At 40.4% G+C, this 14,367-nt stretch overlaps 1 protein-coding gene across 1 annotated transcript in view; it reads left to right on the forward strand.

Moving 5' to 3' along the window:
- whrnb (whirlin b) overlaps positions 1 to 14,367 on the forward strand; it is a 72,227-nt gene that overhangs the window by 52,728 nt on the left and 5,132 nt on the right. Inside the window, exons 6-11 of the mRNA XM_071481842.1 lie at positions 3,629 to 3,814; positions 5,090 to 5,284; positions 6,564 to 6,632; positions 7,737 to 8,421; positions 10,737 to 10,912; positions 13,145 to 13,276. Of these exons, the coding sequence (XP_071337943.1) occupies positions 3,629 to 3,814; positions 5,090 to 5,284; positions 6,564 to 6,632; positions 7,737 to 8,421; positions 10,737 to 10,912; positions 13,145 to 13,276 (1,443 nt within the window). The remainder of the gene's footprint in view (positions 1 to 3,628; positions 3,815 to 5,089; positions 5,285 to 6,563; positions 6,633 to 7,736; positions 8,422 to 10,736; positions 10,913 to 13,144; positions 13,277 to 14,367) is intronic.

Consider the following 14,367-nt stretch of genomic DNA (forward strand, 5'->3'; position numbering starts at 1 on the left):
TCGCGATGAATCGCATGAGTGATCATAGTTAATCATGATTAATCGCATATTTTTAATCTGTTCTAAATGTACCTTAAACTGATTGTAATACTCTTTTCAACATGAGAATAGACAAATGCTTGCTTTATGCAAAAAAATCATGTTTATTCATTGCTAAAATGAGAAATACTCTCAGTTCAAGTAACTAACATGTGCAAACTGTATTGTAAAACAAGATGCTGAAATAAATATGGTTTGCTTCATGCGAGGAGGGGGCGCCGGGCTCTGCACCGCTGTGTGCTTGGCCGACAGGTGGTATTCGAGACTAGACGCACTCCGGTGGTACGTACGTTCACCGCGACAATAAATACAAATGACTTTTGTCCTGTCAAGAGAGCCATCTGGCAAGACTTTGAAGCTGAACTTGCCATTCAAAATATCTTTTTTATCCATTACTGCTCACGACGGCATCGACCTCGGTGCATTGCTTCCTGATTTCCCGAGCTACGGAGTGGCCCGAGGTTCAAATGTCACAAGCGTTAATCACGTTAAAAAAATTAATCCCGTTAAAGGCATGTTGCGTTAACGCGTTAACTTTGACAGCCTTAATATATATATATATATATATATATATATATATATATATATGTGTGTGTGTGTGTGTGTGTGTGTGTGTGTGTGTGTGTGTGTTTCAAGATATTTTGACGTATTTCAACAACTAAAATTGCCCAGTTCACATGATCTCATAATGCGTCTTCTCCCTGGGACGATGGTCATCCAGAGCGAGACAGCCAGCTGCTGTGATGATCACCATTCTTAACCATTTGTGCTAGACATTATCAGGATAAAAGACCACATATTTGACATTTAAATGGTTAACTTTATCACCTGAAAAAATATCTAAATTTGTTAAAGGGTTAGATTAGGTACAAGCAGAGCAAAGTTTGATGGGCATGCTAAAGTATTAATAATGTTGCTGTTTCTACAAATCAAGCCCATCAGCCCATTAGCACTTCCAGTGTAGCACTTCTGTTTGTATTTGTTGCACTTCTGGATTTAAAGCATGTTTCCTTTAATGTTGATGCTTTCTCTCTTGTATGTGCTTTGTCCTTACGGGCCACCATACAGTTTGGTGCCAAGTGCAGAGCGCATTGTGTACACTGTGGCAGTGCAACACGAGTTATTGGTGTTTTGGTTGAAGATGTGTGAGGACCACGTCTATTCCTGGCGTCAGTCTGCTGCACCTTTGGTGATTTTAGCTACAGGAGCAAATGAAATGCGCAAAGAAAATCTACAGTCATGATGGAATAGTTCTTGTAAATGTAAATTAGTAAAACTAATCACTCCCCAGGCAGTAGAGTTGTTAAAGTCAGCATGAAATTTTAATGTGTATTGTGTTCAGAGCAGGAACATGGGTGAATCTCTCTGCACTGATCTATAAATTATCATGAGTGGTCCTAATAGTATCTGTTGGGCAAAGCTGCTTTATATCTCTCTCGGTTCATTTAATCCCTGAAGCCATCTGAAAGCAACAGAACACATTTCAGATCTGCCATGCCAGAGCAGAGCTTTCCACACACAACTCTACACACATGAGACTGCTTCATTATGACTCTGTAGTTTAAATGGGAGATGTCAGGTTACAGCGGCTCATCAGTCCTGTGTGTAATCGACTCCTCTCCTTTTTCTTAAGCATAAGTAGCATTCCATGTTTTTATTCTTGAAATGATTTTGGTGCAGTTGCTGTTGTGGCACATTTTACGGTGTGAAGTGGAATAGAGTAGAAATAACACTGAAACAGTGTTGGACTGATGTGGCCATATACAGTAAAAGGTTTCACTAAATATATTTATTTCTACCATCACTGAATAAGTTAAATAAAAACCCACATCATCTGCTTCTGGCTGTGGATTTGAAGTGCTGTGTGATCATGCTGTGTCCAAGCTGCAACACCAACAAGTGCCAAAAGCTGCACTTCCTTGAATGACCAATACAGTCTGGCTCCAAAACAGGTAGGTGAATGTATGCTTGCAACAAGCTCATTCAGGCACTGACTTTTTTTATATATAACTTTTCATGTGCCGTATGTTTGCATATACACATACAACCATATATCACAGGTGGGTGTGTGTGCACATGATGTGCGTAGTACATGCATGATGCGTGTCTGGCAGGGTGACTTATTACTTGCGCTCTCATTTTAATATTGTTGGAGTATTTTCCAGATTGTCACTCACTGCAGTCGAGGCTCCTTATCCTTCTCATTCCTCATTGTGGAGGACAGAAGCAGAAGTTTTGGGTTTGTGCTCAGCACGAGCAGCCACATAACAAAACCACTATACTGAAGCAAATAGCCTGAAAATGAAACATAGTTGTGTTTTGACCAGGCAGTCGATCAAAACATGTGAGTTCACACAACATACAAATACATAAAATGTTTGCCCAGCTTCATACAACATGTTTCGATTCCTCAGACTTTTAGGTCTTTGAGTGTAAACTAAGATTTGAATTATCAGGAGCAGGAAAGGTGTTGTATTGATGCCATGGATCAAAACTTTGTGTTTGGATGCCAAGGTCTATTTTTTCATTCTCTCTGTGCCCGTTCCTATTGATTATTAAAGACTAGGAATGTAATATTATATAATATAATATATGCTGAATGTAACATCCATTCTCTCATGTCTGAGACGTTACAGTTCAAACAGAATGAAGATAGGCTGGAAGCAGTGATTCAGTTCCTCCTTTACCATGTGAATGTAACTTGACAAAGGGTCGGTCAAGGTCAAATTCAATCTGCAAATTCATATTAAGTCTTGATTCATCAATCCAGCAAATTACAGTAAGAGCTTCTCTTCATTCCTCCATTCATTCAGGTGTCATTTACACCGAAGACACAGCGGACGTGATGTCCCCACCACTTAGCCTGCTTTGTCTCTCTCTCTCTCTCTCTCTCTCTCTCTCTCTCTCTCTCTCTCTCTCTCTCTCTCTCTCAGGATCCCAACTTTCAGTTACACATGTATTTTAAACACAAGCACAGAGAATAGTTTTCTCATTCATCTTTCAACCTTTGTTGTTGAAAAATAAAGAACTAACCCTTTTTATAATGTGACGATGCTTAGGTAAAGTTTGGTTAAGTTTGGGTGATGGCCACGGTCCTGGTTAAAATGGTTAGAAGACCTGTGTCGCCATGGTTACAATAATGAACAGGTTGTTCAGGTTACAGAATGATCGCAGTCATGGTTCAAAGAGACAATGCTGACAGTCAGTTTGAAACAGGCAACAGTAGTTTCCCATCCATCCAGCTGTGCTTCCCTTTTACAACAAAAAAAGTGGCTTAGAAAAATCTTTCCCAGCAGCCTTTTCCTCACATGTGGGCTTTTTCTTTTCATTCTAAACAAAGCTTTTCACAGTTGGTGTGAGGCCTGCTAATAAGAGTCGGGCTGCTAATAAGATCATGACCAACTGAACACGTTGAATGTCCTGCCCTGCAGCTTTGAAGTGGTGGCTTTTCCTGAGCATGATCAGATCAGCTGGGATGGGGGGGGCTGCATCTCATCTTTTTATCTGCATTCTACTGGCCCTTGTTTTTTTTCTCACTTCATGTGTTCACCCCATCTTTCCTCATGTGTCACCCTATCTATCCCTCCAGTCTGCAGGGTACAGAGGTGTGGGCCCACCGGGTGTGCAGCTGTCTCTGGAGCAGCAGGCCTACATGCTGCTGACAGAGCCAGAAAGGAAGACCATGGGCTACTACTTGCAGGAGTACCAGGATGGACACATAGGAGTGGAGTCACTGGCTATGGCTCTGTTTGAGCTCTTCAACACACATGCAAAGGTGCGGCAGCGACTGGGCAGCTGGTCTCAGTGGGGTCAAAAAGAGAGCGTGGTCATTCATACATGTCCTCTCAAGAAACCAGAAACGTGAACTGAAATAAATGTACTACCATTATCTAAATGTTCACTTGTTCTATCCACTGTTCTATAGATAGAAAATCAAAAAGTCAAAATTGATCTGACAAATTCAAAGTTCAGTTTTAGAAAATTTATGTGAATTTTACAATTATGTATTTTTGATTATTTTATTCTGAAAATCAAACTGATAACTGATGTCAAAATCCTCTCCTTCCCCTGACCACTTCTCCTCAACCTCGATGGAAAACGTCATGAGGTCAACAAAAGATGTGAAGAAGAATTCATAAGGATGTAGAAAAAGACAACCAAGCTGCAGAGAGAACTGCATTCACACAAGGATTTTATTTTATTTTTATTTCTTTTATTTTTTTTAATTTAATTTTTTTTTTCATAACACATGGATGATATATACTCCTTTCCTAACCACAAACACAAAACAAACAGGGCTGAAATATTGAAATAAGCGAACATTAAAGAAACACACAAGTAGAGAAAGTTGAGCCATTAAAATAATAATTTAATAAAGTTGGGGCCAGAATAAATTATATTCAGACTTTATAGACTTTTTACCTTTTAATACATTTGTTAAATAGAGAAAATCACATTTTACTGTAATGGATTTTGAGACCAACATTTGTGTGTAGATAGTTATGATGACTTGCTCTTCATGGTGACTCCTACCTGGATTTAAACAGATACATCTGTATTTATAGATTCGGAGCTCAGACAATCATACAAGGATTTACAAGTGTTGGATCATGTCACAAACATAAAATAGCTGCTCTGTTGAAGGTCCAGTGTTTCCTATGCTGAAGAGAGATAAGATAGGAAGCAGCAGCTCCTCATCATCATGGCTCAGAGACGTCTGGGTTATTTGACTCAGTCAGCAACCTTCCTGAGCAAAAACAACTTTTCGACCGCAGCCCAAGCCTGTTCTAGCAGTGTTCATCAATTTTGTACGTCCCCTGGAAACATTTCCATTGTAGTCTGTGCTACTCTGTTTGTGTATTTGTTTGTGTCTCCTGTTTCGGCTGCTCTTTCCTGATTTGGTTGTCTTTCCCTCAGTTGCAGTGTGTTGAGCTCTCAGGGTCACTGCATATAACAGAGAAAAAAGAAAATATCAGAAAATCAATGATCAACAATAAAATAAAATAAAACACGGTCTTATGTCAGTCTTTTCTCCTCTCCTTCAATGCAGTTGTCCATGTTGTCAGAGGTGAGGAGTCTGGTGGCCCCTCAGGATCTGGAGTTGTACGACAGGCTGGTGTTGCACCGTGAGAGGGAGGCCCACCAGCCCTGGCATGGAGGCCTGGGAGTGCCGCACCTACAGAGCCACTGCAGCCACGCAGCCCCCCCAGTGATCCATGATGCAGGACTGGCTGTCCCTGTGACGGTAGATCTACTACACCTGAAAATGTGGCATCCAAGATAAAAAATAAGGCATAATGGAGCAAGATAAGCAGTGAAAGGGGAATTTTTTGAACGTAGCCAAGGTTATTTTTCACTAATGACCACCTTGTGGCACCCTCTGGTTATGTGGGTGTTTTCCAAATCATCTGACAGAAAAATGAAATGATTTATAAGCTAAATGTGATGCAGGGGTATCAAAGCAGGCTGATGCAAAGTGCTGCTTATTAATTTCACTAACATTTAACAAAACAGACCTCACTGAAAACTTTTGTTCTCATTGACATGGATACCATCACTTTAGATTTAATTCGCACACCTGGAAATGGTCCTGGTCTGCCTGTTTATGATGACATCACACCATATGTCTCTGAAACTGCCCCGTTGACACACTCATGTTGTGGTTGTGATGATAATTTCAGGTGCTATGTTTTCTTTACTGAAGATTTATTGTTACATAGAAAATGTGACGAACGATCACCCCAACCTGTGCAGAGAAGCAGCACATTCAGTCCCCTGTCTCTGTCAGGACAGGATGCGTTCAGAGCCCAACACACAATCACTGTAGTTATGTGTGAAAATGGGAGGAAAATCTTGAAGCTTAAGATGTGGTGCAGGTTGTGGTTTTGTTTGTGCAGGGTGAAATTTGAGCCAATGCATCTGTGTACACAGCTGCTAAATTCAGATTATTTTCACATTACAATGGTTAAATGTGTTTTTCTCTATGTCTCAGCCCACTGTCTGGACTGAGCTCGTCCACAGTGTTCGTTCAAAGTGGTTAAAACACTGTTTTGGTGTTTGTGTGTGTATAGAGTAAACAGAGCTTCTCCAGAAGCTCAGCCCAGCTGCCAGGAAATTTACAGAGACAATCCTGAAGTCAGTTTCTCTATGACTGATCTTTTTAATGAGCTGCTGTGCATTAACTTGGATTTATGATCTAGTCATTTTATTACAAAATAAGGTTGTTTTTTCTTTGGTGATAACTGACTTTCACAAATAGTGTCATAAATTCAGTGTCTAAAGTGAGACGTAGTCTAAATCAGAGGCAAAACCCACAGTTCTCTGCAGTGATGAAACGACCCCAGCCTTAAACAACCTTCCTAAAAACTTCCTAAAGCACTTTGTTCTAACTTACTAAACCTTCTTGGACTCATCACACTGTCCCATGGGGCAAATCCTGTCCATGTAGCATCTGCAGTAAGTAGGCTAAAGTTTTTATTACTCTGCAGTGCTACAGTGCTTCATACTCATATGGTTTCTTTCAGACTGATGGCTGTGTTGGTGACTGGACACAGCAGGAGGAGAACACAAAAGCCTTACAGAACATTGCACTGGTATGTGTCATTCTTTTTATTTTCTAAAAAATATTATTCAGGCAGAACTGCATTGTCTGTGAATTCGATGTTTAACAGACCATAGTACAGAATTAAATGAGCCATTAGGAGTTTCATTGAAGCTTTAATAGTCATTACATCCCACAGGAAGAAATGCAGGATTAACACTGCCCTGAGGGAGCTGTTGCACATTAACCTGGATCGATAGTTTATCCTCTTGGGAGCAGTACACTTCATGGTAAACTGACCATGAATTCATTGGATCTTTACATTTGAAACTTTTTAGCCAGAGGGCAAAGCATAAAACATCATCTACGGCGCAGGAAGTTGTGAGTGTCCGTGTTAATAAAAGAAAAGTCAGGAAGTTACCTTAAATATTAACATCACATTTTCTAGAAATCTGGTTTGTAGATTAAGAAAATTTGTCTCAAATCATTAGAAGTGAGTGTTGGTGTGTAGAGAATCTTTAGAATGCCAAACAATACAGATGTTCTGCGGGTTGTGGTTTTGTTGCACATGTAAGAGCCTCATTTCCACACACACACACACACACACACGTATCGGGCAGTTCTTTTATACATATATATATATATATATATATATATATATATATATATATATATATATATCATGTTTGATATCAATATGAATGTTTTTAGTCTTATTCATTAAAGAGACAGGTCAGCATTTTGGATATACTGTATGCCTGTTTGTGTGATGAGAAGATGACTGTCACTCTCATATCTACTAGTTAGTACAGGGCTGTCGTCAGGACATGGATGCCGAGCTTCCCAGGAAAAAGCTTCCCCACAATCAGCAATTCACATTTTCTTAATCTGGTTTGTTTCGTCCTGTGTACAAACAGAAAGCACAGGACTGCGCAACTATTGGTTATAAAAGAAAAAAATACTTCTAGCACATCCTCTAAAATTTAGAAATAGAAGAAAATAGTCTGTTCACAGTTATCACAAAATCATCCAGCACTGAAATCTTAGGGATTTTAACTTAAACCTTTCTTTGGTTTTGTTAAGTATACGGCTCAGAGAGAGGAGCTACATCGTGCATGTGTGATTCATTCTGTTGCCTCCTTTTCTTCCCTGACAGGATGAAATGCAGGCCTCTGGTGAATTTCTGTGGAGGAGTGCTCCTCTCCAGGCCCAGAGCAGGCTGTCCAGGGAGAAGGAGCTGAGCCGGAAGTCTCCAGGCCGGCTTGCACAGCCTGGCTCCAGCCTGCTCTCTGCTGGCCCCACCCAGCTGCTCCAGGACTGCCTCCAAAAATCGCTAAAATCCCTGCCCACCACCCACCAGCCCTCCCCTGTCACTGCAGCCAGCCACCATACTTCCCTCAATGCGCTCCATCACACCTTCTTCCAGCCCTGTGACACCGACCACCTCAACCACCCCCACCTGGCTCATCACTTCCAGCACCATCCTGGCCACCACATTAGATCTAGTTCAGGACACCACACCTGCCCAGGCTTCCTGCACCACCGGGACTCCTCCAGCTCTGCAAAACCACAGGGATCTGTCAAGCTCTCCTCCAGATCCAGCTCCTATGAGAAATCCTACATCTTGTCGAAGTCAGCGTCCTCTTCCAAAGCACCATCTCCCATGTCATCCCCTCATCCATCACCCCGTCCCTCGCCATGTCCCTCCCCCTGCCCCTCTCTCATCACGCCTGCTGCTCCACCTTGTAGTCCTGACTGCCACCTCTCACCTGCCCTCACTCAAAAAGTGATCCTAACAGACATGAACTGGCTGTCTGCAGACTCCAGACCGCAGCAGAGAGGTACGTAAGCATGTGTGTGTGTGTGTGTGTGTGTGTCAACATACAGAACACATTTACTGAGCAAAATTGTTAGTGATGTATCATGCAACATACAACAAAATACCACATCACACAACATGTTCACGGTGCAGTTCAAACAAAATAATAATTAAAAAGAAAAAAAAAACAGTGGTAGAATTGTGAAAAGTTGGCAAAACGAGTACAAATATCAGATTTTACACAACATCAATATCTGTATTTTTTCTTCTCATGTGGTGTTTTACCAAAAAAAGCATATTTTACTGTAAATACCACCAGACATATGTTACCATACATCCAGCTATACATCTGGAAGCAGAGTTAATATTCATTTGTAGCCAGCACAAAATATTTAAGCGTAGACCCCAAAAGTCATTAACTGATTTAATTCCAAACATTTCATTTTCCTTATTCTGATAGACATTAGGCTCCTTCCAGTGAAGCTCAACCCTTCCTGCAGAGGTTTCACATTAACACTGATGAGGAAATGATCTTTGACCTGCTGAGGGTTTTTTTCCATAGCATAAGTTAGCTGCTCTGTTGCCTATTACTCTGCACACAACTTCACAAAAAGTATTTGTTATCAAAATATCCAACTGTGAAACAGTTAAAATCAGCCACACCTAACCCAAATACAACTATAAAGTACTGATTATGTGTTAGAACATTAACAATAATGATCCAGTAATGTAATAATTTAGCAATGGCAGGAATCACTTTGCAGTTCTTATGTTCTTATATTTTAGATCATTTAAGTACATATTGTAGTAAAGAAAATTAATTTTAAGATTAATTAGAATTAAGACTTGACTGACCCCTGAAGGAAAATTCAGTAGCACAGAGGAGTTAAGGAGTTGAGGAGTTAAAGGTAGGGAAACAGATAAACATTTGAATGAAATGCATAAAAGTAAAACAGAAATTAAACAGAAAGGACAATTAAAAAAGCTGTGAAACCATATTCATTACAATATTGCAATCCTTGAAAAAATATGTGCAAATTTTGTGTTCAGGCAATCCAGAAGTCCAGCAGCGTGTGACTATTTTTGCACAGTATTTCAGATGCACAGTAACTAAGAGGCAATGATTGTTGTCACCTATATCCCAATTCTACCAATGTCACAAAATTGTACATACTTTTATACTATTATTTACACACCCTTTTAGTGACAGACATGAACAATTAACTTATGACGCATTATGTTGCATTACTGTAAATATGAAATGTAAATAAGCTGTAAATACTTGTACAACCCTGTTTTCAAAGAAGTTGGGACACTGTGTAAAATGTAAATAAAAACATAATGAGATAATTTGCAAATCATGTAAACCCATATTTAATTGGAAATAGAACAAAGACAACATATCAAATGTTGAAACGCTGAAAATGTATTAGTGCCCATGGCTTGGGTAGCTTGCACATTTAGGAAGGCTCCATTAATGCTGAACAGTATATACAGGTTTTGGAACAACATTTGCTGCCATCCAGACAACGTCTTTTTCAGAGAAGGCCTTGTGTATTTCAGCAAGACAATGCCAAACCACGTTCTGAGCGTATTACAGCAGCATGGCTCCGTAGTAGAAGAGTCCAGACAATAAACTGACCTGTCTGCAGACCAGACCTGTCACCCACTGAAAACATCTGGAGCATCATGAAATGAAAAATACAACAAATGAGACCCTGAACTGTTGTACAGTTGAAATCCTATATCAGGAGAGAATGGGACATTTCACTATCTAACCTCCAGCAGCTGATCTCCTCAGCTCCCAAACGTTTAGAGACTGTTGTTTACAGAAGAGGTGATGAACACAGTGGTAAACATGACCCTGTCCCAACTTTTCTTAAACGTGTTGCTGCATCAAATTCAAATTGAGAATATATTTTTCATAAAACAACAGCATTTCAGCATTTAAACATCTGATATGTTGTCTTTGTTCTATTTCCAGGTAAATATGGGTTTACATGATTTGCAAATCATCACATTCTGTTTTTATTTACATTTTACACAAATGTTTTTGAAAACGGGGTTGTAAAAAACCTTTGATTTTTTTTTTTTTTAACAATCACTGTATATTAGTTATTTTACACATGTACCCAAACCAACAAGTCCAACATTAACAAGCTGTATTTAGGCTCCTACAGTCATAATGAAATGCCAATATAAGATATGCAGCTTGTCTCCACTCGAAACCTGACTTGACCTCAGCTCAGGTCAGGACACTGTCCAAAACCAGAATTGACCCCTGAGGCTGTGTATGTATTTCCTGTGAGTGTACTAACATGATAGTGTCACAACTAGGGGCCACACTGTCCCAGCTGTCAGACAGTGGCCAGACCCTGAGTGAGGACAGCGGGGTGGATATAGCCGAGGCAGGAGGTCTCAGTAAGGACGGCAGCCCTCGACCCAGCAAGAACCAGAAGCGCCATCTTGAACAACTAGGGGCCCACGCACCTACTTCAGGGGCCACCAGACAAGTGAGGGCTTCACACTGTCATAACCACCTCAACTAGTCATTAGATTCGTGTTTCTCATCGTCAATTAACATGTCCAAACTATCTGGTCCCATGGTGACTTGCTGTGCTGAGATCACAAATTGATAAGTTATTGGCAACTTATTGATCAGTTTATAACTGGGCTTTATCAGTTTGTGAGTTCTGGAACTTCTTTTGTTGCTTTCACTTTCTTTATGGATTTAAGTTAAGTAATCAAAGACAACTTACATCATAACTTTTGAGTGCAGATACAACAGTGTGATTAATTATACAGCACCAGATTAGCATGACAGTATGACAGTTGTTAAACTAAACTGTTATAAGACATGAAGTTCTGAATAGAGCAGGGCGACAGTTAGGTGACAGTAATTGCTGTGCTCCTGAAGTGTTGATGTGCTTCAAGACATCTGCCCTCAGACTACGTCCACACTATGTTCTCATTTTAAAATGAAAACGATCTCTGTCCAGACGACTGTTTTCACTCTGTGTCAGAAATGATCTGTACTAACACACCTGAAAACACATACGTACATGACCATTCACACACACTGGGCATAGGCTAGCCAGTGTAAACAGGAAGCAGATTGTCTTCTCTCAGTTGTTAACTCAGCTAATAAGTTGCAGAAAAGTTAGTGTTAACATGCAGGACTGAACTGAACAACAGCTGCTGGCAAAGACAACAGGGTCAGCGATGCTTATAATTCATTATCCATGCTGCTTTCACCACTGATAGTTGTGGCTGATAAGAGCCAATCAGGAAGCGACCAGGTGTGACTATGTCATTGTTTCCAAAGGTCTAAAAAAATGGGTCAAGTAGCGTTTCCAAAACTGGGTTTGAAAACTGGAGTAGTGTGGACAGGAGGCAAAAATGTAGCAAGAGAGATGTGCCTGCAGCTTTAATGACTCTTCTTTGTATTAATAGAATTTAACGCACCCCGGCACTTCCCACCAGCCCTCCCAGTCACCTGATCTTCCACACCCACTTGCACACATGCTTGTTATTCCCTGATATGTCACTTAGACAAAGTGGTTCTCAACCTAGGGGTCAGGACACCCGTGGGATTGCAAGATCTTTTTTTTGGGGGGGGTGCAATTTTAAATAAATAAAATAAATAAATCCATAAAAACTTAAGAAATTCAGAAATATTTTTGAGAATGATTTTTCCATTAAATCTCCCATGCCAGTGTTATAATGTAATCATTATAAAACAGATTTGAGTGGGCGAGTGAAATTAATGTGACGTCCCCTCCAGCTGGAGCAGCAGACTGGCCATGGCACAGCACAGTGGCAGGAGCGAAACATAAGCTTACTACTTCAAAATGGCTCTCAAAAAAAAAAAAAGTCTGCCAGCCCAAGATGCAGACCAAGGTGAAGGGGGGTCAACCAAAAGTAACGTTACTAATCAAGCTCCACTGGAAAATGCAAGGTGCCTCCAACATGCATCGGAAATACCAGACGTCTTGTGGCTGTCATGAGTTCCATGAGTTCTGTGTAGACAGCAGTTCCAACAGGGCAGGGCCCCGAAGTGAAGAGGGCCACTGTAAAATGTTTCAAGGGAGAGGGAGGAACCCCAGCATAAATTTTTTAGGGGGAGTCACACCTCAATAAGGTTGAGAACCACTGACTAAGATGACAGCACAACTTCCTTACCACTGGCTTCTTGCTACATCATCTATTCCTTTTCAGTCAGTGTTCCAGTTACCCTGCCTTATTCCCTAGTATTTGAAAAAAATGCCACAGTCAGAGGCACAAGGATAAAATACTTGCATGGAAAAGTAATAATGGCAAACTTTGCTTCACACCATCTACATACACTGATTTCACTTGCTAACAAAGCTTAAGTTAGCTCACGTCAACATTCAGTTCATTCACTGTAACTTAGTTAAAAAGCAATATTTCCAGTAACAGCAGCTGATTGTTATTATTATTATTATTATTATTATTATATCAGTGCTTTACTAGCTTAGTATTTAATGTGTAGTTAAGCAGAAACCTGATTCAAAACTGGGTTACACTTTGACAATTTATGTTCAAACTATTACGTTGTATTCATGGTACTTCACTCACATATAGGGAAGACTTGTTGAATTGTTGTTGTTTTTTTTGAATATTTAAAATTATCTGAGGTTGCTAAATTCAGCAAAAAGGTGAGTATTTCTCATCTACATCTAAAAAAGCTTAACCTTGCTTTCATTTGCTCTGACCTCTCCCAGCAAAGTGGCTCACCACTGCCAGAGCCCAGTGCTACCCTGGTGCGAGTGGTGAAAAATGCCAACACCCTTGGCATTGCTATTGAGGGTGGAGCCAATACACGCCAACCTATGCCACGCATAGTCACCATTCAGGTGAGACAGTATTACAATAGTGTTTGGCTAAGCTTTGGTTTGAAGCCATTGTTTTGTGGAAAAATTCAGTGTCTTTAACAAAAAAAAAAGTTCAAAACCAGAATGTAAAATTTTGCAGATGAATGCTTTAATAGAAACTCTGTCTTCCTTCAGCATCTCAACATAGCTTATTAGCTCAGATAGCATTCTGAGGCAATCTGCAAATCCAAATCCTCCTGTTGATATTTCCTTGTAACACCTTTCACATTTTGTTAAGTCCAACAAGAACAAATAAAGCAAAGTACATTTCCACAGGGTTTTATATGGGCTGTGGGTGAGAAGCAATAACATCAGCCAAACACTGAATGAGTTGCAGCCTTAGCACCTCAGCAGAGCCCAGGGCCCCACCCAGACTTGTTTATGAACAGGGCATCCTTGACTGTGCAGTGATTTCTGTAACACCAAACACTTTCACCTGCATCAGTGAAGACATTGAAAGTCAGTCAGTGAGCTGATGGCCCTCACAGTCACTGAGTGGCTGGTCAAACACAATTGCACATGAATTCATGCACATTTAGCTGGTCACGTTCCTGTCATATCATGAAATGTAATCTAATTATTCTCTGTTCTGAATGACTGCACTACACTCTGGCATTAAAGAGACTGAAACATGTGTGACTGAATCTAAACTGCTTTATATATTTCTAAAAGCAGCTGGGTTGACAGAGGAGTAGTTACAGAGGTTCAGACAGTGGCTTAAATTGAGATGTTTTTTTACACCTAATCAATATAATCACTTTTCATTTTAAACTTACTTGCATAAAGTCAAGAAGTGGCCCAGGAATGTTTATCTGTGCACCTGAACAAAATATGTGGCACTAGAAGCGTGGTCACTACTCCCAGCGAGATGATGAACTGGCACTAGCAGACTGGCCTGATGGGAACGTGTAAGTGCTAGTCCATCAGAATACAGTAGCTCTCCAAGCTTGCTGGCTTGCTGCCCGTCAGTCAGCTGCAACACGTTAAACAGCTTTAAAGCTGAGCTGCTGATGTTGACATCAGACAGTTTAGATGCTAAATGCTGTGGTTCTTGTTTCTGTGCTTGTGGCACT

This window comes from Trachinotus anak, unplaced genomic scaffold (assembly GCF_046630095.1).
Source record: "Trachinotus anak isolate AG129_WGS33_773 ecotype Australia unplaced genomic scaffold, CSIRO_AGI_Tana_v1 ptg000008l, whole genome shotgun sequence".
Lineage (NCBI taxonomy): Eukaryota > Metazoa > Chordata > Actinopteri > Carangiformes > Carangidae > Trachinotus > Trachinotus anak.